The sequence below is a fragment of the Chinchilla lanigera genome, unplaced genomic scaffold, assembly GCF_000276665.1.
Source record: "Chinchilla lanigera isolate Chin_1 unplaced genomic scaffold, ChiLan1.0 scaffold00128, whole genome shotgun sequence".
NCBI lineage: Eukaryota > Metazoa > Chordata > Mammalia > Rodentia > Chinchillidae > Chinchilla > Chinchilla lanigera.
The window spans coordinates 3,613,534-3,640,584 of record NW_004955529.1 but is presented as its reverse complement, the minus strand read 5'-3'; the positions used below and the strand labels follow the sequence as shown (position 1 = coordinate 3,640,584).

The 27,051-nt window shown below is 32.4% G+C and overlaps 1 protein-coding gene across 1 annotated transcript in view; it reads left to right on the top strand.

Annotated features, from left to right (window-relative positions):
* Hdx (highly divergent homeobox) overlaps positions 1-27,051 on the top strand; it is a 174,755-nt gene that overhangs the window by 2,302 nt on the left and 145,402 nt on the right. Inside the window, exon 2 of the mRNA XM_005410080.2 lies at positions 25,074-25,220. Coding sequence (XP_005410137.1) covers positions 25,074-25,220 — 147 coding nt within the window. The remainder of the gene's footprint in view (positions 1-25,073; positions 25,221-27,051) is intronic.

Genomic DNA, 27,051 nt, shown 5'->3' with positions numbered 1-27,051 from the left:
ATATCTTCAATTGCACTTTTACATTGACCGTTCTGGATAATTTTCACTTGTGTATGTCTTAAATCACACTGATTACTGTGGTAGTTACCACAATTGTTATCACATAATACATTTGTTTTCACTGTCCTGCCCTTTTGGTTTCTAACAGCATTGTTCCACAGAGCTCAAGTTGTACTTGAATGAGAGTTCAAGCACGGCTGTTCAACTTCTGCTGAAGTTTGAGGCATCATCCAATATGACATCAAAGATTATAATTTGAGAATATAGATAAAAAAGCAGTCCAAGGGGCTGGGGATTTAGCTCAGCGGCGCAGCGCCTGCCTGGCAAGCGCAATAGCGTGAGTTTGATTCCCGGTACAGGAAAACAAACAAACAAACAAACAAACAAAAAAAGCAGTCCAGAAGGGTGTTACGAGCTATAAATTCAAAAATCACAGTCATAGATTATTATAAGTAAGCAATGAATGCTGTTTATTGTAAGGGGAAATGCTTTTTCCTTGATTTTATCTCTTATTGCATACATCAGGTGTACCCTGTCTAAATAGTTTCATCTTGTATTCAACTAGTAATTTCTAAGACTTTCTTCAAATATAAATGAAGATTAACAGGCACAAGGCTTCAGTTAGGCCACTCTGGATAGAATGTGACATCTAGGCATATGTTGTTCATTTCAGAGAGCTTAAAAGATTAAAATGAGAATGTAGCATTTGTGTTTTAAGGTTTGTTTTACAATTTCTATCTGAATGAGAGAAAGACACTGCATTTTTTCATTTAATTTTTTGAGTTTGAGCTGAAAGAGACTCTCTAATAATCAGCCAGTGTCTTCATGTAGCATATGAAGAAGCTGAAGCCCAGAGAAGTGAAGTACCCTGCCAACATTACTGCCAGGGGTTATGCTAACAACTTTGCATATTTTCACACGTCTAAACTGAACAACACGTCCATGGGGCAGTTATTAGTATTCTGTCCCATTTTCCAATGAGAAGAGAAGTCATACGCTCAAAGCAGTTGGCTTTTCATGAACACCAGCCATTCCTACAAGTTGGTAATTTCTAAACTTGACCAAAGGCTCTACTCATATTTAAGTATAGTATTTTAATATACCTCATCTTGATTGAAATGATACCATGGAAATTTTGTATAATATACATTTTCAAATACATTTACTCCACTTTGTATTTAAAATTTTATTGTACAAAAGTATTGCATTTTTATATAGTGTAATTTCTGACAGAATAAAAATGAATGCTTGATTTTTATTTTACAGTGGAGTCAGCTAAAACTGAAATAGCATATACTTACACTGAATACACTGTATCTAGGTATACTGGCTTGAGAGTAAAAGGTGATAATTTTAGAAAGATAAATGAGAACCTTTCCAGTTTAAAACTTTCTGTGCAGATAGAATCTTCTGTGTGGCAACTATTAACAAAAGTGTAAGGTCACATAAGTAGGAAATGGCAGAGGCAGGATTTAAGGTGTCTATCACTCTAGAGTCAGTACACTTGGCTGCCAGGGGCCTAGGTGGAGTCATGCATCAGAGACCTACAGTGGGGCATATATTTACTGTTTATTTTTCTTTAAATGAATGGATGTCTGTGTATTTTCCTGCTAACTTCTATCGTCTCTCTGAGCCTCTAATTCTTATGAAATTGTCACTTTTCTCTCAGTGGAAAAGTGGAGAGATTGAGAGAGAAACTGAGATTTAGGGGAAAGGATCATTGAGTCAACTTTCAGTGGCTTCAATAGCATAAACACATAGACCCATAAATTTTCTACTGCCAAACTAATCAGTGGTGAAAGTACATGCTCATTGAGTTTTACAAAACAATAGATTATAGGCTTATATGTCTTTTACTAAACTAATTTATTGCTTCCATGGTTTCTTACTTGTTTAGCTTTGTCTACTTGTTGTGTGCTTTATGGATGGGATGGCTCTACTATTTGAGAAAGTAATTATCTGAGACCTATTTTACAAATATATTTGCCCTTACTAGACCAGAAATGTGTTGTCAAAATCTCCTTGACACTGCAACAATTGAAATAGAACTGGTGCACTGTGAAATGTAGAAGAAATATATTCTATGTTAGTGGAAAGTATGACATTAGTTATCAGCTCTGACATGTTATGGTATTTAGAACCTCTAGGCTTACTTTTATTGATAATAACTGGTTAGAAATTGCTGAAGTTGTAACTGAGGTTTTTTTTCCCCCAACAACTGAAAATGCTTAATATAGAGAGACTCTTTCAGTTCATATTGGTTGTGATATGGAGCCAGTTTACTTTTCTGATTGGATTTGATGCATTTGCATCTATTTAATCTATGCTTTTTAAAAATGTGCTTCACGGTATATGAATGTGGTGATCACCTTGGCACTGCTTAGATACTGCAAAATCTCTAGCCCCACTAAGGATAACTGAATGGCAGTGAACAGTTTAATGAGATTCCCAGTGGTTCATATGCACATTTACATCTGAGAAACAACGATGTACAATGCAGTCTGATTTTCTGAACAATCTAGACTGTAAATAAGCTCTATTCTGGAGTCCATATTGTCTCATTGAGAGAGTAGGTGCACCTATTTGGTACGTAAAATTTTTAAGACTCTGGATGCATCAGTCCACTTACTCTGATTATAGAAATGGCCTTACCATTGAAATTATATTTGTCTTCATTACTTCACTTGTCAAGGAGTGCAACAGAAGAATAAAAATGTACCGTGTGCACTGTCACTAATGTCTTTCAGGGGAACTGTTTCTTGTTTGCTGCTGTAATATATAACCACAAAATTGGAGACAATATAAATTTATTATCTTATGGTTCTGGAAGTCAGAAGTATGAAATACATCTCATTGAGTTATGATCAATGTGCCAGCCTGGCTTTCTTTTCTGGTAGCTCTGGGGAAAAATCCATTTCCTTGCCTTTTTTAGTTTCTAGAGGCTATCCCCATTCTTTGGCTCATGGACTCCTTCCATTTTCAAAGCTACCAATGACTGATAATACTTCTCACATTTAAGAATCCTTCTGAATGCAATGAGCCTACGCAGACAATCTATGATAATCTACTTAATTTTTGTCACTTGATTAGCAAACTTCATTCAAACTGCAATCTTAATTCATTTTTCCATGTAACCTAACAAATTCAGAAATTAGGCATTATTCCGCTAACTACATAGTATGAGTTTATACAGTAGAGAATATTTTGATTACACAGTTCCTCACACTTGGGAAAATGGACAAAAAGAAATTCGGCTTTTTTCTTACGAGTGGAATTGTGCTGTCAATTCATATGTTGAAATCTTAAACCCTACTATTTCAGAATGTAACATTATTTGTAAATAAAGTTATTGTAGCTATAAGTTATTTAAATTAAGATGAGGTCACTCCTGACTAGAGTGGGTCTCTAACCATATAATAAGTGTCCTAATAAAAGGGGGAAACGTGGATGCCAGCACACATACTGGGAGACTGTCATGTGAAGATGGCCATCTACGCATCTAAGAGGACAGGAATAGATACCTTCCTCACAGTCCTCAGAAGGAATCAACCTTACCTGCATGTTGATATTAGACTGCTAGCCTTCAAAATTGTAAGACAACAAATTTCTATTTTCAATGCTATCCAGTTTTTGGTACTTTGTTACAGGAGCCCTAGCAAACTAACAAAGTCAGGATTATCTTCTAGGACATCTAAATATTATCACACTGAAAAGAACTTACTTAATAAATGTAAGTTCTATAATATGACACGTGTTAGACATTAAAGAACTTTTATTACTTTGGACATTTTTAGTAAGACCAGTTCTGAAATATGTTACTTCACTTCACATTTCTGACTTTTAGTTTAGTCAACTATGAAATGACAATATAAACTTCATTATATCCAAGGGCATTGTAGCTTTAAAATTCTATGCTCCTATTTTTTTTACTTAATTTTTAAGTCCATACATTAAGGAAAGATATTAGGTGAAGGTGAAGTCTTCAAAACTGTGGTAGATATTTCTTCAGGAAACTGTCATAGCTGTTCATTGTCCAAGCTGTTCACTATCCACTTTCCAATAAGAAAATAAGGTTATTTAAAATAGAAATAATACTTTAAAAAGAAACCCATCAAACAAGCTGGGATCAATAGTGCATTCCTGCAATCCAATTTTCTTGGGAGGTTGAAGCAACAGGATCTCTTCTACTTTACATAGAAATAATAAAGACAGTATTGAGAAATGTCCAGCCTCGTCTACATAGTGAGTTCAAGACCAGCCTGAACTACATAGTGAGAACCCGTCACAAAAAACAAAACAAATAAACCAATCAAGTGACAAATAAACAACAATGAAAGGGAACCCACAGATTTAAAAAAGAAGTTGAAACACATATAAACCCAACACTATACATGGACCTAATTTATACAAATTCAAACAAAGTAGCCAGGTGTGGGCTAGTTAGTGAGTTCAGGACCAACCTAAACAACATAGTAAGACCCTCTTAAAAAATAAATATAATAAAGTCTGGGTTCTTCTGACTCTTTTGACCCCATTCAAAATTGGTTTAAGGCTTATGTTCAAAACAAGTACATTAAAGGTGCTAAGCACACAGTAAACATTCAATAAATAAATTTAAGTAAATGAGCAAATTGCCAAATATCTGTGATGATACATTTATATATGAGCTGCTGTTGAGGGCAGTAACTTGGATAGGAGTGGGTTATTTTACATGAAACTCTGTTCTGACTTCTCAGTACTGAAAAGTATATTGAAATAATATATGTCCTCACAATTTACAGGTGAAATTGTAGTTTTTAAGTAGCCCAAATGATCTTTCTGAAAATGATTACTAAGTTACCTGAGTTAAATATTAATGGTAAACTAACAATTGCTGAATATGGTCATTATCAGATCATGGATAACATATTCCATAAATTCAGATCTTATCTGTACCAGAAAGGAATATAATTATAATGAAATGCCTAGAAACCTGTTAGTTGTATAACAATCTTTCCTTCCATGTCCTGTATCTAGGTGATAAATATGACTAGCTAGGAGAAATTAAATACTAAAAGAATTAAGTGTTAATCCTATTTTCAGACTCATGTCTAGGATTTGGCAATAATATGTGCTTTCTATCTTAATGCCATAGGCTGTACTTAGGCCAGTATCTCTCAAACTGAGGTCAGCAGATACCTAGGATGTCAAGGACATATTTCCAGAGGTCTGCAAATTTTATGACAATTTTTAGTTTGAAGGTTCTTTTCCACTGACAATCTTCAAAAGAAAACATCACAATATGCATATACACAGTTATATACACAGCTTTCTGACCAGTTATGAAGATGCAACTTACATTTCATGATCAGAAGTAACTATTGAAAGATATCTGATGTGATAAGTATTGAGTATTTCAAGGCAGAGTACCTTCAACAGAGACTGAAAGATAGATTTTATTGGTCTACATCTTGTGTTTTTCTCTTTCAAAGGAAGAATAAAAGGTTTTACCCATGGTTATCAGATTTTGGGTTATTTATTACTCTGTGAGTACATTATTTATTACTCTATGAGCCTTTGAAATAATTAAGCATTTTTTAGTCTAGCAAAAGTATTTGTGGGGGATAATTTAAAAATTTTTATTGAAAACTATCTGTATGATGTTAAATATATGGTATTTATGATTAAATAATGGTGTTTTAATATGTGTATACATTGTTGAATGACTAAATCAAGCCTGCTAACATTACTTATTACATCACATACTTATTGTGGTGAGAACATTTGAAAACTACTCTTCACAATTTTCAACTATCCAATACTTCCTTACTAAGTGTAATTACCAGGTTGTACAATAGATCTCTTTATCTTATTTCTACTTTCTGTCTTTCTACTCTCTAACTGAAATTTTGTATCCTTTGACAATCCTAGCCCTAAGTAGCCAGTATTCTACTGTCTGTTTCTATGAATTTAGCTTTGTTAGAGTTTACACATTTAGATTTTGGAGTATTTTTCTTCCTATGCCCAGTTTACTTCACTTAGAAAAATGTCTTCTAGTTTCATCCATGTTGTCACAAATGACAAGATCTCCTTGTTTGTCAAGTTCAAATAATCCATATGTCTGTGTATATATACTCAATGGAATATATATTATATAATTTATATATTATATAAGTATATTATGTAATTATATATATAATTTCCTTTAACTATACATCCATCAATGGACACTTGGTTTGATTTCATCATATCTAGGCTATTGTGATCAACATTGATTTCATTTCTTTGGCTATATACCCAGATGTGGTATTGTTGGACCAGATGACAATTCTATTTTTAATTTAGGGGGCAACCACCATACTATTTGGTATAATAGATATAGTAACTTATATTTCCACTATAAGTTTACAAGAATTTCTTTTTCCTTGTGGGAATAACTTCATGCTTCCACTACTTGATTAAATACATATGTTTGTATGTTGTTTTTTACACTTTACCTACTTAACATTGGGTGGTGTGTTTTGAAAGAATCTTCCTCTACCCCTGAAATGAAAGACATACTTAAACTGCTTTCTCCTAGGTTTTTGTAAATTGATATAAAATCAGGTATAAAAATTTTTTCAGGTATAAAAATTATATAAAATCAGGTATAAAAATTTTTTCAGATATGAAAAAATTCAGATAGTCATTTTGCTTTTAGGGAAAACTACCCTCAACTCTTAACATAAAGTGAGCAAATCATTAAAAGATTGTCCATTCTAAGTAAACAAGTATGTTTCAACTGTTTAAAACAAATTTCAACCACTACTGAAAATTTCTTTCAGGAGCTGAGTGAGAGGAGAGGTAGAATGGAGTTATGCGGATGTAGAACAATGGTTGAGGGAAAAATAATAAATTTATATTTATTATTTATATTCTCAAACTGGTGATATCGATGGAAAATATAGATTATTTTGAGAAAATGGATAATTGCATTTATAATCATTTTTAAATGCATGGCTATGATACATCTTATAGAGCTACCTTTAATAGTAAATTGAAATGCAGCCTACATCTTAAAGGCTAATGCCTTTACATAGACTACGAGTTATATGTGAAATATTAGCAATCAATGCTTGTGGCAGTGCACTTGGACTAGTGAATGGAAGAAAAGAGTGATACTTATACAATTTATTAAGAGTTAGAAATATAAAAAGAAACACAATTTAGTTAACAAATATGTGTAGACCAAGATACTATTCAAAGGGCTTGCTATAAATCTCTGGAGGGCTATACATCACTAGTCATTAGTTATATATTCCCAATGGTATTTTATGATAGCATAAAGACACCACGAAATCATTTATCACTGGAGGGCTTGTTTATGTTTCTATCATCCAACAGATTATTTATTTCAAATTAACCCCTTTTCATAGAACATGTATTTTAATTTCAGGAAAAGGCATTTATAATTTATATGTGTCTTAATTTAATGCATATATTATTATAAACTCAGTGTCATTAATCACACAGAAATTTTGAGTATTCTTTAAAATGAGATCAGTATACAAGCTTTTTATTCCCTAAGAAAGTTATATATTATTTTATTATTTTTAATATCTCATTTCTTATTTCTGCCTAAGTGATAGAGGCCAATTTTGTCTCCAAAAACAAACAGATGTGCACAATATACCTCATCATCTTATAACCCAATAAACAGATATAACTATCCTTTCATACTTTTTATAGTATTAGAAAAAACATGATGATTTTAGAATTTATGCTAAGAAGATACTAAAATTAGTTTTTGCAGTATTTGCAAATATAAAAAGCTAATTATGAAACTAGGCAAATAGAGCTATTTTATATAAAGGATTACTAAATACAAGTAGGTGGAAATGACAGCTTCTGAAAAGAGATATAAAACAGAAATTATTTTAGATATGTCCAACTTTCATTAAGTTTAAAGTATTAGTTCATTACTGTAAATTTTATCAAGTTTCTGACAAATGAAAAATCATGTAACAACTTAGTTTTAATAAATAATTCACCTCGCTTAATATTTTAATATTGTTTAAACCATTCTGCAGAGGCATTCATATAGGTAGTCACAGTTCCTGTTAATTTTGTGCTAAACTTTTGCACTCATATTTTAAAATATCAATCTCATCACATACACAGGGTCCACAGAATCAATTTTAATTTTGCTGCGATAGCATATTAAAGTGGGTTTCCTTCATTTAAATGTAATATGCAAATGATTTAGAGGTGGATTGGTGTATGTAAAAATACACCAATTATTTTGGTATAAAAATACCAAAATTATTCCCAGTCAGAAGGATCAGTTGGTTATATAAATATTGACTATTAACTGAAGTAGTATAGTATTACAGTGTGTTATAGATTAGCAAATATTTTAATGAGGATAACTCATCACAAGAAACAGAGTAATACAGATTTTATAGCCCCATTTTCCAAATGAAAGAATTAAAGTTCAAGAGGTGAATTATCTGCTGAAGTTATAAGGCTAACAAATTGTGAAGCCCAATAGATATGGCAATGTCCTGATTTCTAAAGTATTCTTGATGTGTCGTTTGAGGAGAACAACGGATTCTGTTTATAGCTGCGATGAAGTGACAAGAACGGATTTACTGTTTCATCTTAGAAGTCTGAAATGATATACAATTTCATAACAAGATGATAGAAAATCAACAATAGTTTTTGTATTACTTACTGTTATCTTGCAAGTAGTTGCTCAGATTACCAAATATAGATATGGAAGATGCTCTTTAAAATAAATATTAAAAAGGTCTGAAATGAAATAAATTACAAAAAGTATAGGAAACAATAGATCCCATACCTTTGACAAGAGGCAGCACCGGATCCTGCTTCCTGAAAGAAAGGATAAAAAGAAGATGAATCCTATGAGTGTAACAACTCATTACCTAGAAAGCTTCTAGATGACAGTGAGGGAAGAGGAGCCTGAACAGCATAATAATCTAAGCTGAGGAGGCAAAATTTCCAGTTTGAGGAGGACGGGGAGGCTAGATTGCGTGAGACAATGCACGAGACAAACTCTGACTAGAGAGAAGAAACTGCACATGGAGAGAGGTCTAGAGATCTGGAGAGCAACCTGTCAAGTCTTTAACTGAATACTGATTGATTAACTCAAGCAAACAAACTCTTAAGGCCCTAGAGAGAACCAATAGAAATAAACAAGTAAAACAATCCTCAAAGGTCGCACAAGACCAGGAATAGATTACGTTCCCACCAACCAGATTAGAAAGGTTCATATTTCTGGAGGCAATTAAAAAGAGCCATGGATGGATGTTACTTCAATGATGGGAAAAATTAGCTCTAGAATAAAAGCAATTTTAGATTTGTCTAGTAATGGAAAACTTAAAACGAAACAAACCACTTTCAACAAACTTAAATGTATTTCAGAAAAATGTCCAAATGTATTTAACTACCACAGAAATACCTGGTGTACAACAACAAAGTTCACCAATATCTGCCATTACATGAAAACTTACCAGGCATGCAAAGAGACATGAAAAAATAAAATTTACATCTCAGTGAGAAAACAATTATAAAAATCAAATGAAATAAATATCAGTGAAATAAAACTCAAATGAAATAAATGCAGAATTAGTAGAGAGGATGCTAAAAACAATGGTATTATTTATTGTCCCTTGAAGACTAGAGGAAAGCATAAGCAGAATGAAAAAGATATGGAAGTTATTTTAAAAAGATGTTTATTAGTTGGAGGGAGCAGGGAGAGATGAGGGGAAGAGAACAAAAGAGAATTAAGATACTTAGTGTACAAATTTCCTACAATAAATGTACTAATGAAACACATTAATAAAAATATTTTTAAAATCTGTATTGAAATTCTAGAAATGAAATATAATATAAGAAATGACATGCTTATATCCAGTAATCTGAGCAACTTACGTGACAACAGTAATTTGCAGTATAACATCCATTGGCAAATTCCTACAATCCTGTGTAACGAAATTATGTATTGCCTCTAATGTTCTTTTAAATTATTATTCTCTTATTCCCTTTAATGATTTGATCAATGTTCTATTCCTACATCTGGTAATCTGAGCAACTTCACTGAAGATAACAATATGTAATATAACAACCACGGTTAATCCCTATCATTTGGTTTGAAACCCCATATCATTTTTAATACCCTTGCGTTGTTTTGTTTGTATTTTGTTATTGTTATTTTTTTATGTACTATTTTCTTTAAAATAAAAAAATTAAAAACATAAATGGCAAGCATTAGCATTAGCAACAGAATAGCCACTTCAGGAGAAAAAAATAATGAAGTTGAACACAAATGAGTGGAAATTATCCACAATGTATAGTATAGGAAAATTGAGTGGGTTAATAGTTAACTGTGAGACATTATTTAACCTATCATACATATTTATGAGTCCGAGAGCATGAGAAGAAGACAAACACTTATAAATGAACAGCTGAAAACATTCCAAATTTGATGAAAACTATAAATCCACATAGCCAAGAATTTCAGCAAATCCTCAGGATAAAAAATGTGAAAACAGCACCAGGGCATTTCACAATCTAATTGCTGAAATCTAGAGAAAAAAACTCTTAAATCAGACAAAGGAAAGAACTGTGCCTTTTGTAAGGAGACATAAATAATCATAGGGGATAGCTCATGCACATCAGTGCAACATAGAAAATAATGAAGCAACATCTTTAAAGCACTGAGAGGAAACATTCTGTTACTCTATGAATCTGTATCAAAAAATCTAAACAAAATAAAAGCTGCCAGGCCTGTACAAAAGGCAAAATACATGTAACCAGCAAATGTATACTACCAAAAACATAAAGTCCTTCAGGCAGAATGAAAATGGTAGCAATTTTAAATTTGGATTTACAGAAAGAAAAAGAAAATCACTAGAAATAGTAAATATATGAGAGAAAATAATAGACTTAATTTTCAAAAATCATTTATAAGGATAACCTTAATTAGTAGCAATTTTAAGTAATTTAAAAATACACAAAAGAGGATAATGTGCAAGAGTACCATAATGTAGAATAATATGGTAACTTATCACGGCAATGAATTAGTACATATTCTATGGTCTCTGGAGAAATCATTAAAATATTCAGGAGTTATAAATTAAGAAAGAAGATAGAATCATAAAAATATTCAGAAAAATGTGACAGAAAAGGAAAAGACCATATAAACAGAAAGATTGTAGATTTAAACCAAACCATTTTGATGGTTATATTAATTGCAAAATGGTCTAAATATACCAACTAAATGTCAGATAATGCCATTAGACTTAAACTCAACTATGTACCGGATACAACTAACTCACTTTAAATACAAATATACAAATGGATGACACATAAATCAGTGAAAAATACATTATGAAACACTAATCAAAAGAAACCTGTATTAATATCAAAGATGTAAGATTCCAGAAAAAGAAATATTAGGAATAAAATAGTCATTTATATTAATTAGTGGATTAATTAATTTAAAAATACATAAGCTTAAATTGTTATATACTTAATAATAGCACTGTAAAATACAGATATGAACCAGAAACTAATAAAACAGACATAAGAATTAAGCACACCATTATATTCAGATAAAAAACAATTATATTGAGATACTTTAATACCTCTTAGCAATTGCTAAAACAGTGGAGCAAAATCAGTGACTACTTGACTCTCACACAACTTGACTCTCAAGCAACTGACTAGTACACTTTGTCATTCAGGAACAGAATACACATTATCCTAGTTGGACATAGAAAATGGATCAGCTTGGCCCATACTGTGGTCCATTAAATAAAGTATCAAGCTTAAAAACATTGAAAATCATTTAAAGGATGTTTCCTGAGCATAATGCAATCAAACTAAAATTCAATACATGATATAGGCAATCTGCAAATATTTGGTAATTTAATAATACACATTTAGCAATCCATGGGCCACAAAAGATAGCTCAAAGAAAATTAGAAGGTACTTTGTAATCAGTGAAGATGAAATCACAGCATATTAATATATGTGGGATGCAATTAAATTGGTGCTTTAAGAATAATAGAGGGGATTTAAAACTTATAGGAGATATGAGAAAGCTCGAAAAGCATGACTTCCACAAACTATGAGTAGAATGGCAAATTTCCTTGCCAAAACAAAGAAAGAAGAAATAGTAATGGCAAGAAAAGAAATAAATGAAGTGTAAAACAGAAAAGTTATAAAGAACACAATGAAACCAAAAAAAAAAAAGAAAAAAAAGAGTATGCACCACAAAAGAAGGCACAAGGGACCAATATGAGGAAGGAGAGAATATCAGAACAGACTGCAGAGATGCTGAAGTGTTTACTTCAAGACTGGTAAAATATGTATATCAATTCAAGAAACTAAAGAAAATTAAATTCAATTAAAATTAAAGTAAATTAAAGGGCAATTTAATGTTTCAATTTTCTTTAGTCACAGGGCTTTGCTCTGTAGTTGGCTTAGAATTTGTCATCCTCGTGTCTCAGTCACTTGATTGTTTGAATTATAGACATGTTCTACCAAGGCCTGCTCTAAAACCATTTCTTGAAAAATGGAAATTATGAAAAATCTATTGTAGAAAAAATACAGTAACTGAACATTTTGTGTCCAATTAAAGAAATTTAATTTGATTTATTTTTTAAACATTAAATTATTTTCTCATTCAAAGACATATTCAAAGCCAATTTTGGTGGTGTGCATGCCTGTAATCCCAGTACTTAGGAGGCTGAGGCAGGAGGATCTGCCTGCAGTTCGAGGCCAGCATGAACTATATATAGCAAATTCAAAGCCAGCCTGAGCTACATAGCCTGACCCCGTCTCAAAAAACAAGAAAGAAAGAAAGAAAGAAAGAAAGAAAGAAAGAAAGAAAGAAAGAAAGAAAAAATTATTCAGAAAGACTATCTGCTTCACTGGTGAATTGTAAAAAAAATTAAGAAAGAAATACATATTGGTTATCCATTATCACACTTGCCTGGAAGTAGAAGTGTTTCTGATTTTTCCTTCTGGATTTTGGAATATTTGCATGTACATAATGAGCTACCTTAGGGATTTGATTCATGTCCAAAATTATGTATGTAGTTTTGTGACATTGAGAATCAAACACAGGTCCTCGTGTGTGCATGGTGGCCAAATACTCTACACTGATCTTTACATCCAGTCATTTATACAATATTTTACTGCACCTGAGTTTTTACTGAAACCCATTACATGAGGTCAGATATAGGATTTTTCACTTGGGTGTCATATTGACACTCAAAAAGTTTCAAATTTTGAAGAAGTTCAGATTTTCAGATTAAGAATGCTTTATCTGTAATGTCAGATCTATTCTACCTTTCAGAAAATAGAAGTGAAATAATAGTTATTTGAGTGAGCACTTAATTTGTCCAAGACATTGTTCTATAAGATGGATGTTACAACAGATGAAAATTTGCTTTCTGTCCCCCAGGAGCTTGTAGTGTGTGAAATAAAATTAAGGGACTCCTTTTCCCTCAGTCATACCCTCAGTACTGCCTAATTGGTTAAGATATAGCAAAGCAGACTATCCTGCATTATATAGATACTAAGGATGAAAATCCTCCTCTGTAAAATCAGTAATGGTGAACTTGACCTGCTTCTTTCCTTACTCTATTTGCACATGTGTGTCTGATTTATTTCACTTGAGAGTATGATCTCTAAAGTCTTTATGAAATATAAAATTAAAAATTTTTAAAATAATTATTTAAAAATAAAGTTTTGCCACTGAAATAATATATATTTTAGCTTTTTAGAATTACTGATTTCCGAAGATATCTTAGAAATTGGAATATAATGGTAACTGGAAACACTTCAGATATCTTCACACAAAATTATTAAATAGCAGACAGTACATAGTTGCACATAAAACATGCACTGATAGTCAGGTGTGGTGGTGCACACCTGTAATCCCAGCAGTCAGAAGGCTGAGGCAGGAGGATAACCATGAGTTCCAAGCCTGCCTGGGCTACATAAGTTAGTTACAGGCCAGTCTTCACTATATAGGGAGACCCTGTCTCAAAACACACACACACACACACCCAAAACAACATAGATTGTTGTGGCCACAAAAACGTAAAATCAAGAAGAAATGCTTAGAAAAACCTTGTTACTAAAATCTTTCTTTTGGTTCAAACATTTTCTAAGATTTCATTTTGTCAAAAGTAGCTATTCATATTTTATTTATTAAGAGTTCCTGTCAAAGAGAGATAAAAGTGGTCTGGTTTGGCTTTGACATTTTTGTTCTGTTTTCTTTTCCATTTTCAGATTCTCAACCAGTAATGTTAGCCATAAACTGTTAATATTTTGCTCAAGCTAAATAGGTAGGTGTGGGTTTAACTTGACCTAGAACACAGTTACATAGTTTTTCTAGATTTACATTGTGAAATAAAAATTTAGATCTTTCTTTCTCTCTCTCTCTCTCTCTCTCTCTCTCTCTCTCTCTCTCTCTCTCTCTCTCTCATTCTGCTGAAAACAAAAGATAAAAAATTTTGAAAGAACCTAGGAAAACAAAACAAATATAAAATAAATATTCGAAAGTTTTCAGACTTCTCGTGAGCAATCTGGAGGTCAAAGAAATTAGAAAAACATTTTTGAAATGCTGAAAGAAAACAAGTGCTAATTCAGAAAGAATTCTGTAGCCATGTAAATATACGTAAGGAATGATGATGAAATGAAGACATTCCCAGATAAAAAAAAACTGATTTTCTCACAGGTAAATGTGCTTGAAAAAGTCAAAGTTCTTTAGGCTGAATGGAAATGATACCAGAAGAAAATTTGAATCTTCATGAGTGAAACAAGAGCAAAAAAATGGAAAATATATAACATATTATTGCTCTCTTAATTTCCTGAAATATGTATTATTATTGACAGTAAAAATAATAATATGGATTGGTGTTTCCAGTAAACATAAATGTACCATATATGATTACCATAACAGAAGAAGAGAGTGTAAAGGGAGAATATTAATAAAAATAAGAGAATAACAAATAGAGTATTAACTGTGTAGAAAGGCAAAATTATATTGTAATCCCTAAAACAGTCACTCTAAAAATTTTTAAAGAGTTTTAGCCAAAACATCAAAGTTTAAAAAATGCTAAAATATATTCAAATAATCAAAAAGAAATTGGAAAAGGCAGGTTAGAGCAAAATATCACAGGATCAAATAGAAAAAATGTAACAGAATTGGATATATAAATGCAAATATATCGGTAATTACATTAAATACACATGGTCTAAACAATGAATAAAACATAGAATGTCATGCTGCATTTTAGAAAACACAAATATATACTTCATAAAGAAGTATTAAAGGTATCTGTAAAGGTATTATTTAAAAGTATATAAGTTAAAGGTACTTAAAGGTACAATTTAAAATTAATATGACAGAAAATTATATGCTATGACACTGGTTAAAATGAAACTGTTGTATATATATTGATATCTGGTAAATTTGAACGTTGCACAAAGAGTAGTACCAAGAATAAACAAGGACATGACATTATGACTAAAAAAATGAAAAATATAACATTTTTAAATGTATATATGCTTAATAACAGATCTTTAAATTCATAAGGCAAAAAAATGATAGAAATGAAAATACAAGTAGACAAGCAAACAAGAGTTATACTTAAGGACTTCACTATGTATCTTTCAATAATGGTAATACTAGAGCAAAAATTAATGGTAATACTAGAGCAAAATTACCAATAATGGTAATACTAATAGTGGTAATACCAACAATGGTAATACTAGAGCAAAAATTAATGAAAATTAACACAGAAAAAGAATAGATGAAAATCAATGTAGCTAAAAGTAAATTATTTTAAATCAGTAACACTGATAAACCTCTTGCCAGGCTGACAAGGAAGAAAACAAAAATTTACAACCTCAAAAAGAAAACCCAAAAGATGTACAACTGCAAACCTTACCAACATTAAAAGAACAATAGAAAAATGTAATAAACCACTTCACATTCTTGAATTTAGTAATTTGGGTGAAAAATAGTAACTCTTGAAAGACACAGACAACCCAAGCTTACTCAAGATGAAATAGTTTAAACAGTATAGAGAAAGTTTCCAAGAAATAAAACTGCATGCCTAGATGATTTTATAACACAGACCAAAGGAAAAAATTATAGCAATTCTATACAACATGTTCCAGGGTATATAGAGTATACAAATAGAATATCTCTATCTCTATCTATCTATCTATCTATCTATCTATCTATCTATCTATCTATCATCTATCATCTATCTATCTATCTATCTATCTATCTATCTATCTATCTATCTATCATTCTATCATCTATCTCCTGACTCAATACACCAGTACTCAATGCAAGAAAAGAAAATCAAAGATAAAATTCTTCACACATGGTTTCAAAAATTCTGAAAAAAACATTTACAAATTATATATGTATGCCTTGACACCAAGAGAAGTTTATTTCAGGAATGGAATGTAGGGCAGGTTCAACATTTGAAAATCAATCATTATAATTTACCATACAAATGATTAAAAACATAAATTATGTCATTTGTCAACAGACATAAAAAACGTCTTTGAGAAAATTTAATATTCATTCCTAATAGTAATAATACTAGTAATAACTCAGTTTAACAAAAGTTAATAAGCTGATATAGGGAAAGCACAAAAAATCTACTGATAACATCATACTTAATAATGAATGTCATAGTTATACCCAGTAAAATCAAGAACAAAGAAGGAATGTAATTGTCATTAAAGCATCATGTTTTGGTCCAAGCCAGTGCAGTAAAATAAGATAGAAATTCATAGATACTGCTAGAGAAGAAATAAGCTTATTACTTTTTGTGGATGACATGATTGTGTAGAAAATAGCAATCAATCAATCAAATGGCTTCTGAAACCAATATGTGAGTTTTGCAATTACAGAATGCAAATTGAATTTGCCAAAATTTATTGTATGTCAATAAACTAGCAATATAAAATTGGAAAATAAAAAATCATTTACACTAATATCCTCACAGATAGGAAGAATACAGCTTTAAATTTAATAGAATATGTTCTAGATCTATGTGCTGAACACTATAACTCATTCATGAAAAACATCAAAGAAAGTCTAAATAATGCAAAGTATCAGAAAACCCAGCTTTACCCATAATTGCAAAAAACTTGAAAGAGCCCAAATATTATAAAATGAATGAACAGATTAATATTGCTAAGACACAAAACTCCAAAAATTTAAAGAATAAATGCAATAAAATCTGAATCATAATTTCAGCCGTATTTTTTGTAGGCATTGAGAAACTCATCACAAATTCACATGGCAATGTAAGGGATGTAGAATTGCCAAATTTAAGGGCAATCTGGAAAACAAAATAAATGATAAATGGATTTCTTTGGAAGTGGAAACTTCTATTCTATGCAATATATTGTTAATAAAATGAAAAAAACAAGCTACAGACAGGAGGAAGGACAAATCAAATTTCTGGTAAAAGATTTGTGTCAAGAATATATAATGGATCCCTCAAAACTGAATACTAAGTATGCAGTCAACCGAGTTAGAAAAATTTGGGTTTTATTTGAGCAAGAAACTTCCACAAAAAAGATAAATGGATGGAAAATGCATATATTCAAAGGTGCTGAACATCATTAGTCATTAGGAAAGCATAAATTAAAAATATAATACTAATATATACAATTACTACATATATATATATTTTTTTTCAAATTTTAATTTTTTTTTCCAGTACCGGGAATCAAACTCACGACGTTGCGCTTGCCAAGCAGGCACTGTGCCACTGAGCTAGATCCCCAGCCCAATATATATACATATATATGTATATACATTCATTCTCTTCCTTTAGTGAATTCCTACCAGTGAAGCTCTGTATTATTTCTAACGTTTTTTTTTACTTTAAAGAGAAAATAATCCTAACAAATCAACAACAATGAAGACAAAAACAAAACAACACGAAAACAATAAAAATGATACTTGACCTGAAACTCATATGATAGGAATTAAAAATGTTTGCTACATTACATACTGTTATCTTTGACGAAGTTGTTCAGTCCATCAGATGTAAGAATGTAAGATTGAGCAAACAATCAAAGAGAATAACTAGGAATAAAAAAAAATTGGAAATGATACAGAACTTCGCCATACAAGACTGTTGGAATTCAACAATGGTTCTTATACTGCATATTGTTGTCTTCAGATCAGCCGTTCTGATTACATAGAATTGTGCAAAATTGGTCAAGAATAAAGAAAATTTTAAGCATTAATCGTTCCTTTCAATAAACCACAGACATCAGCAATACACCTATTCCAGCTATCCTTGTATATACATATAAATTTTGTTTTTCAATTTAAAGAGAAAAGAAAGAAAAATGCCAAACACAAATACATAAACAAATTTTTTTTTAAATTCTCTTTAATGGTTTGATCACTCTTGCATTCTTACATCTGGTTATCTGAGCAACTTCGTTGAAGATAACAATGTGTAATATAACAGCCACTGTTGATTCCTATTATTCTATTTTGAAACCCTGTATCATTTTTGTTGTTTGTGCTTTGTTGTTGTCTATGTTGTTGTTATTTTATTATTATTTTTATTCTCTTTAAAATAAAACATAACAATATATACAATTACCCATTAGAATTACCACAGTTTAAAAAAATCTAAAAGTAATGAATTTTCATGAGGAAGTGAAGGAACAGAAACTCTGAATGTCGGTAGGTAGGTTAATTTGAACAGTCATCTTGATAAGTTTATCAAATTTTCCTTAAAATTTACATGTGCTTACCATATGACCCAGAAATCCTTCTCGATATTTACTTCAAAGAAATAAACACTTACCCATGTGCAGAAAAATGTATGCACATATTCTTAACAGCTTTACTCATAATTGCAAAAAACTTGAATGAGCACAAATACTGTAAAACAAATGAATAGATTAACTCAGTTACTTTCCTCTCATTGAACACTACTCTACAAGAAAGGGAACAATCTATTGATAACACATAGCAACACAGATGAACCTGAAATAATCTATGCTATGTGAATGAAGGCAAGCTTAAGGTGACTACATACTTCATGATTCCGTTTACATTGTATTCTGTAAAACTCAAAGTTGTAGAAATATATCCAGGAGCTCATGGTGCTGGAGAGGCTGATGACAAATAGGTATCTTAGGGGAAGTTTCTTGGAGAGATAAATATTTTCTGTGTTTTTATTGTTGTAAGTGGTTAATGACTATGTACTTTTTAACTCATAAAACTATGTAGAAAGAGTAAATTGTACTGCATGTAAATTTAAATGTGAGTAATAATGGATAAAAGGATAATGTTAACATAGATATATTGGCTAATATAAAGGTATGCAAGATGTTAAATTAATCCTAGCTCAACACTTTGTAAACAAAAAGATCAATGGATTTCCTGAAATCCAGACTTTTAATTTTGAAAATAAAGTTTCTAGTTGAATTGTTGAAGATTTTATGGACTCATCCCATTTGTAAAATCAAGTTTTTTCAAGAATGAGTATTGACAAAATAACACAAACCAATACAAGCAATAAAGTCTGTTAATACATTTTCATTCTTTTATCTTTAAAATAAAAAAGAATGAGTATTGATAAATAAATTTTGGGGGTACATGTCAAGTAACTTTTTTTTTTTTTGGTTTTTCTCCGGTACCGGGAACCCAATTCACGACCTTGCGCTTGCCAGGCAGGCGCTTTTTGCCGCTGAGCTAAATCCCCAGCCCCACATGTCAAGTCACTTAACCAGCTAGGTCATTATTAAAGGCATTAAACTGGTAAAGATGGGATCAAATATATTAGTAGTGTTATATAAGAATGCATCTCAAATATTTCCATATGGAAATATGGCTCTAGCTACCTGAAACCCCTACTGAAGTAGTCATTCCTCTAAGTTGGATGTTTTAAATGCTTCCAAGATGATAGATCTCAAATATTTGTCACTAGTCTGCTTAGTTGAATAGAATATACTGGGCATAATTTAATATTTTCTCATTGTGTAAGTAGTCATTAAAACACTGAATCCTCAATCTGAGAAGGATCTGCAAAATTCCATACCTAGAAATTGTAGATAAAGTGAAGAGACTAGTTATATTAAAAAATATGTTAAAACTGCTTTATAATTCATGGAAAATGAATTCTTATGTTTTCATTCATAGTAACTCAGATTGGTAGACAACTCAAATTGTATAACACAGGTATTTTATAACCTAGGAAATCGATGTTAGGGGAAATTATTTTGCCAAATAAGCTGAAGCAGAGCTGGGCATAGAATATAGGTCATCTTACTCCTATGGGCTGGCATGTGCTGAATGGGTGGTACAATACATAGCATATTAGTGCAGAAAATCTTGAGGCGAAAATAAATGTCATGGTACTTCAATGCTTAATCTCCTAATTCAGCCAAACTTTCCACTCCAGTTTAATGACCTCAAATCTCATGAAACCAATGGCTTGTGATTTTTATCTTCCACATAAGTAAGAACTCAACTTTAAAAGTATTTTAAAAATTCTCATTAATTTTTACAAGTGATTGAAAACTTTCATTTAATATCTTGCCACTTCATAAAGCAAGATATGTAGAGTGGATGGAGATAATGACAAGATATTTTGCTCTTTGCTTAAATGTGTTTATCTTGTAAAAAATGAATTTTAAATAATTTGAAAGAAAAATAGTAATTCTCTTGATAAAAATGAAGTTGATGCTATTGCTACTGAATTTAAGGGGAAAATGTTAAAATTCATAATATTACTCATTTTCAGAATAGTAGCCTGTAGAGACCTACTTAATATTCAGTCATCTGCTGGGTGTGGTGGTTATCCAAACACTAGGGAGGCTGAGACAGGAGGATCCCTGCGAGTTCGAGGCCAACCTGGGCTACAAAGTGAATTCAAGGCCAGCTTGAACTGCATAGTGAAAACATGCTTCAAAAAGATTAAAAAAAAAAAAAACTTAGTCATCTACATTTAGCTACTGGTTGTTAGTAGGGAAAGGCCTGCTGTACTTTGCAAAGCTCATGTAGTACTTGGGTAAGTGTAACAGTTGCAGTCATTCAATAGGGAAATAATCTTATTTTCCTCCTGGAACAGATATGATCATGTTTGGGGCTTACATGTATCTTGCACTTTAGGCTGTTTGCTGAAGACACAGTCTTGCAGAATAAGATTGGGCCCATTACCCTAATTAGGCATTCATGAGTTGAAGTTTACCACCCTCCTCACAACTCATTCCAAAGTACTTCTAAATTAATTTTCTATGATAAATTTCATGTATTTGACCTTCATTTCTGTATTTTCTCCCCAGTGTGCCTCAACCATTTAGGAAAAGTAACTCCAAATTGATCTGAAAAATGGCAACCATGATAGCAAAATTTCTTTGCTAGATATTGTCACTATGTAATGATCCAAACACACTTGAACATTTGGTTCAGTAGCAGATAAGTGATTATACTCCCACATTAGTGTACACCTTCCAAAACACATTTCAAAAATACACTAGAGGTCTTTGTTTCTATTTCAGATAGAAACACTTCTCTCATTTTTTCTATGCCTTCTCCAACGTCTGATTTTCTATAATCTGTTCTCTTAACATTACTTAGAAAATGTTTATGTGAGTAGGAAAGCCAGGTATACAAACTACAATGTATGGCCGTATGGCTCTTTAATTTTTTATTAGATGACTTTATTGTTCAAAGTGTTTCTAGGAAGGGAAATTGTTTTTTTTTTAATTTTATTTTAAAGACAATAGTAAATGAGAAACAAACAAGGAAAAGAACAATAGCAGCATACCAGTATCACACGGCAACTATGTTGTTGATTCCATATATGGTTTGTTTTGTCTTACAGTGTTTTTCCTGTTGCTGTTTTCCAAATTTAAAAGAAATAATTTCCTTAGAAAGATTTCCTGTGAGTCAATTAGGAGTAAAAATTTCAATGTGATAGCTTTCAGCAAGAGCCTGAAATTCCCCTAATTAAATTACAAGGATACTTTATAAAAGTGCACTACTATAATTCATCTGTTTTGAAGGAGAGTTTGATCAGCCTTTTACTCATGAGATTCACAGTTTTTATCCTTTGTTTAGATTATTTTTCTCTCATTGCTGGAACAAAATACCTGAAGCCCAAAATTAAGGAAAGAAAGGTTTATTTAGCTCACAGTTTGTGGAGGTTTCAGTCCATACTTGGCTGGCTCCAAGGCATGGCACACGGAAGAGAGCAACAGTCCATGACAGCAGAGGATAGTAAAAGCAACAAGAACAAAAGGGAGGAGCGGCTGCAAGCAGCCTCTTTCCATCCCTTACATTGGATGCAAGCTACCCACCCCAGGGCAGGTGTAGCACTCAAACCCACAATCCCAGCCTTGGATTATGAATCAACCATAAACTCTAGAAGCCCACCCCATGACTGCATGAGGCTTTGAGGGGACATCCAGACACAAACCATAACATTCTGTCCCTGGCCCCCTAAAGTCTCATGTCCATTCCTATATACAAAAGACATTTTAGTCCATCCCTAAGAGTGGTCAAATTCCTAACAGTTTCAGCATTGCTGAAAAGTCCAAATACCAACTCTCCTTCAAGATGTAAGGCAAACTCTTAGCTGTGAGCATCTGTACAGATGAAAACAAAGTTAAACACTTCCAATATTCAATGGCACAGATAAGCCTTACCATTTGAAAAGGTACAAACAGGGAGATACAAAACACTGGGACCAAAGCAAGTCCAAAATACAGCAGGGCTAACATTTTGCTCTGTAGTTCCAGTTGGAAATCCAAAGCAGTCTGTGATAAATTGTGAGCTCCATGTGGCTCCACACTTCTGGTGGCTGTAGCTCCCATGGTTTTTCTCTTGGGCCTGCTTTGCTCCCTCCTTGCAGCTTTCCTCAGGCAATCCACGTTCCTGGCTTTTCCAAAACTTCTGGTGTCTCTACTGCACTTTAGGTTTCACACTCACAGCTTCAAACACTGCAATCTCAAAGACACAATGTCTTGCCTCTTAGGCCTTGTGAAGTCTAGGGGGAAACCTTTTGAACCTCAGAACTCTTGCATTCTGTATGCACCTAATACCAGCACAGCATGGATGGAGCCAAGGTGTGCTGCCAGCTGGAGCACTAGGCAGGATTTCTCCTCTCTTGGCTGTGGGGGTTGAATGCCTGAATTGCTGAGCCCTCTGAACCTGATTCTGTGGAACAAATTCTCTATGCTGCTGCCATTCTGGTTTATGGTGTGGCTGCTGCTGCCATTCTGGAATGTGGTACAACGTGGCTTTCTCCTCAGAGCAAAGTCTTTCACTTTTGCAGGTTTGAGGCTGAAAAGACTGGAGACTTGCTTTTTCTTGTGATGCCCGCAGGCCATCTTTTATATTCTCCTGTTCCTTCTCAGCAGCTGACATCTCCTCAGCTCTGTCTTTGTAATCATCAGCTTTACTGGAGCTTCCTTTCTGGGCAAACTCACAACTTTTTAAGTCATCCTGCTGGGCTCTTTGTTCTTGCTTTTCAACATAAATCTGGCTAAATGCCCCAAACAATAGCCATCCCACTGCCCCAACATTCGACTGCCTTGAAATTTCTTTTGCCAGATTAATTAGTCCACTGCCCTTAATCTCAGTCATGGGCAACTGTCTGGACTTGAGAAAAATGCAGACAAACTTTCTGCCATGCCATAACACATCATCTGGAGTCCAACAACCAATGCAGGCCTTCTTCCTAACAGAAACCTCCTGAACTTGGTCTTTACTAGCAGGATTTCTATCAGCCTTCTGGTCTTCTGAGCTCTGACCAGAATCTCTCATACAGCACATCTGAAGGCATTCTAGCGATTCTCTTTCAGGTGAAATCTCCAGACCTTTCCAAACACTTCCCATAAGCCATTTCCAAAGGCTTTTGAACCACATGGTCAGGTATAGTCACAGCAATGATCCCACTCCTGGTACCAAATTCTGTGTTGGTTACTTTTCTCTCATTGCTGGGACAAATGACCTCATCCCCAAAATTAAGAAAGGAAACATTTATTTAGCTCACATTTTGTGGAGGTTTCAGTGCATACTCGACTGGCTCCAAGGCATGGTACATGGCAGAGGGTAACAGTTCATGGCAGCAGAAGATAGCAAAAGCTACAAGAGCAAAGGGGAGAAGCAGCTGCAAGCAGTATCTTTCCCTTGTTTACACTGTACGCAAGCTATCCACCTCAGGGCAGGTGTAGCACTCACACCCATAATCCCAGCATTGGACCATGAATCAATCATAAACTCTAGAAGCGCCCCCCCATGACTGCATGAGGCTTTAGGGGGACGTAGAGACACAAACTATAACATCTTTAGTATCAAACATTTTATCTATAGTCAGAAAAAGTAGTGTTTTTTCAACTTATGTTATCTAATTTTAGTAGTATCTATTTAATTAAAAGATATAGTTTTTACACAGTTTTATTTAATAAAGTAAACATGATTTTTAATTTTGTTTTATGTAGTGTAGTTATTAAAATAATTAATTTTGGATAACATCACCTGAATTATACCTTCCTTTATATTTTTAAGTTTTAAAGGAAGGTTTTGTTTTAGTATATAAAAATAACACCTTAGTCCCAGAAAGAAGAAAACTAAAAGCATCCTTTTGTTCCAGAGTGCAGCTTCTGATTGTTAGATGTGTGCCAGATGCCTTACTTGACAAAGAAGAGTTAGTGCCCCTGTTGATAATTGATCATGTATGACTACCACAATTCTGACTTTCCAAAGCATAAATATTTCAGAGTAAGGAACATTTTTTGCCCTATGCACTTACTCTAACCAGATCAGATGTTTTCTCTTTTTTCAAATTTTTTCTTTGAAGTTGGTAATTTTTCTGAACAAATTCAGTATGTGTTTGTACTACATATCTTTTTCAGTAAGAAACTATTACCCTTTAGCACATAAATTATTTCCCATTAAAAATATTACCTTTTGGAAGCACTGAAATTGTATTGAAAAAAAAAGTGTATAAATGCTAGACATACCCAATTTTTATTCCAATTTTCAGAGTATCTTCTTTTATTTTTAGATGAATCTACGTTCAGTATTTACTGTAGAACAACAAAGGATTTTACAGCGTTATTATGAAAATGGAATGACAAATCAAAGTAAAAATTGCTTTCAGCTCATATTACAGTGTGCACAAGAGACTAAACTGGACTTCAGTGTAGTCAGGGTAAGTACTGAGGTCTTACACTTGAATTTATAGCCTTTAATGACTAATAATCTTTGCTTAATATGAGAAAAACTACTCAGGGTATGAAGCAACTAACTTTATAAGCAACTTCATTTCCCTGGTATAAAAATATTAATTCTTAATAAATTGAAATAATCATTTACTATATATTTGTTTTTGTAAAACTCTTGAGAACCTAAAACATTTGTAGCATAAATATATCTTTAAAATATCTCAGTCCTTGCAACTAATAAACCCCTGAAACTTATTTCGTGCTTTTTAAACCTCAAATAAGGGGCTGGGGATTTAGCTCAGCAGCAAAAAGCGCCTGCCTGGCAAGCGCAAGGTCGTGAGTTCAGTTCCTGGTACCGGAGAAAAACCAAAACCAAAAAAAAAAAAAAAAAAAAACCTCAAATAATCCTCGTATAACCCACAGCCCAAAAAGATAATGAGATAGACATTTTCTCAGGGAATTCTCCATATAAACTTTCTTTTTGTATTTGATTTTTTTCCTCAGGCATTTATGACTTTAGTAGTTTTGTCTTTTCAGGAAAACATAGTCTGTTTTACGAATATCTTCTTCTAAGTGATATGTATGCATTTTAAGGGTTAGGAATTAAGGGCTAGATATCCCAAGGTAGGATATAATCAAAATCATAGTTTTTCAGCTGTAAAAAATTCATTTCTTTGTATTTAAAAAAAACTACACATTCATGAAAGGTAATGAGAAAGAGATAAGAGAAAAGAGATAAATCTAACACAACTAGTTAGAATTTTATTGAATGTATAAACCCTTTCATGATTATTTCAACATGCAACAAGTCCTCTTGGTAAACCCTTAATGATTCAAAACTTAGCAACTTTCTCATCATTGGCATTCATTAGGTTAATTTGGGACAGAGAAAATGTGTCTGTTTTAAAGATTATTTTACTGTATCTACTTTTAGAGACCCCCAAAAATTATGATAAGCAGAATTTTTGGAAAATATTTCTTAAAAACTAAAGGATGTATTTTCCTTAAAATAGGTAATTATAAAACCAATTGTATGAGAAAATATCCAGGATATCCGTTCCTTATTTCTTGAAATTAACCATCATACTCAGATTTGTGTGAGAATTAGAAATAGTTTCTACTGATCCCTCTAAATACACTATTTAAAATTACCTTTGCAGAGGGCTGGGGATTTAGCTCAGCGGAACAGCAGCTGCCTGGCAAGCGCAAGGTTGTGAGTTTGATTCTCGGTACTAGAAAAACAAACAAACAAAAATTACCTTTGCTGAAATTTAAATGAAAATGTTTAATTGTTTCAAAATGTAATACAGAATGTTTCAATTTGAGATTGCACATTATAAATACAAACTCTTTTACTCCTATTGCAATTTCCTTGCTTTCTTTTTTTCACTGTTTCTTACCATTACTTTAAAATTAAGTCTTCTCCAGGCAGCTGCTCTGTGGACTATCTTTTATATTTCCAATTTGTTATTGCAATCTTTTCTTCATAATTTCATTGTGCTTGAATATTGATATCCATGATATACAGATATTTACACCCAAAATTGTGTGAAAATATAAAATAACAATGAAAATGAAAGATATAAATTCTTAAAATGTGGAATCACAAAAATGCTGTTAGTGTATTTATGCTTTTATAGATAATAACTTCTCATATTATGGAATTTATTTGTATTAAACATAAACTGTAGAATAAAAATTTGGCTGAAAGAGGGAAAAATAGTTTCAAGGGATTGTGTAAATCACAGTCATTTTCTCCATCCTCGAAAGCATAAATTGTATAGAAATTTAGTTTTCCTAATCTATACCCTGACATGA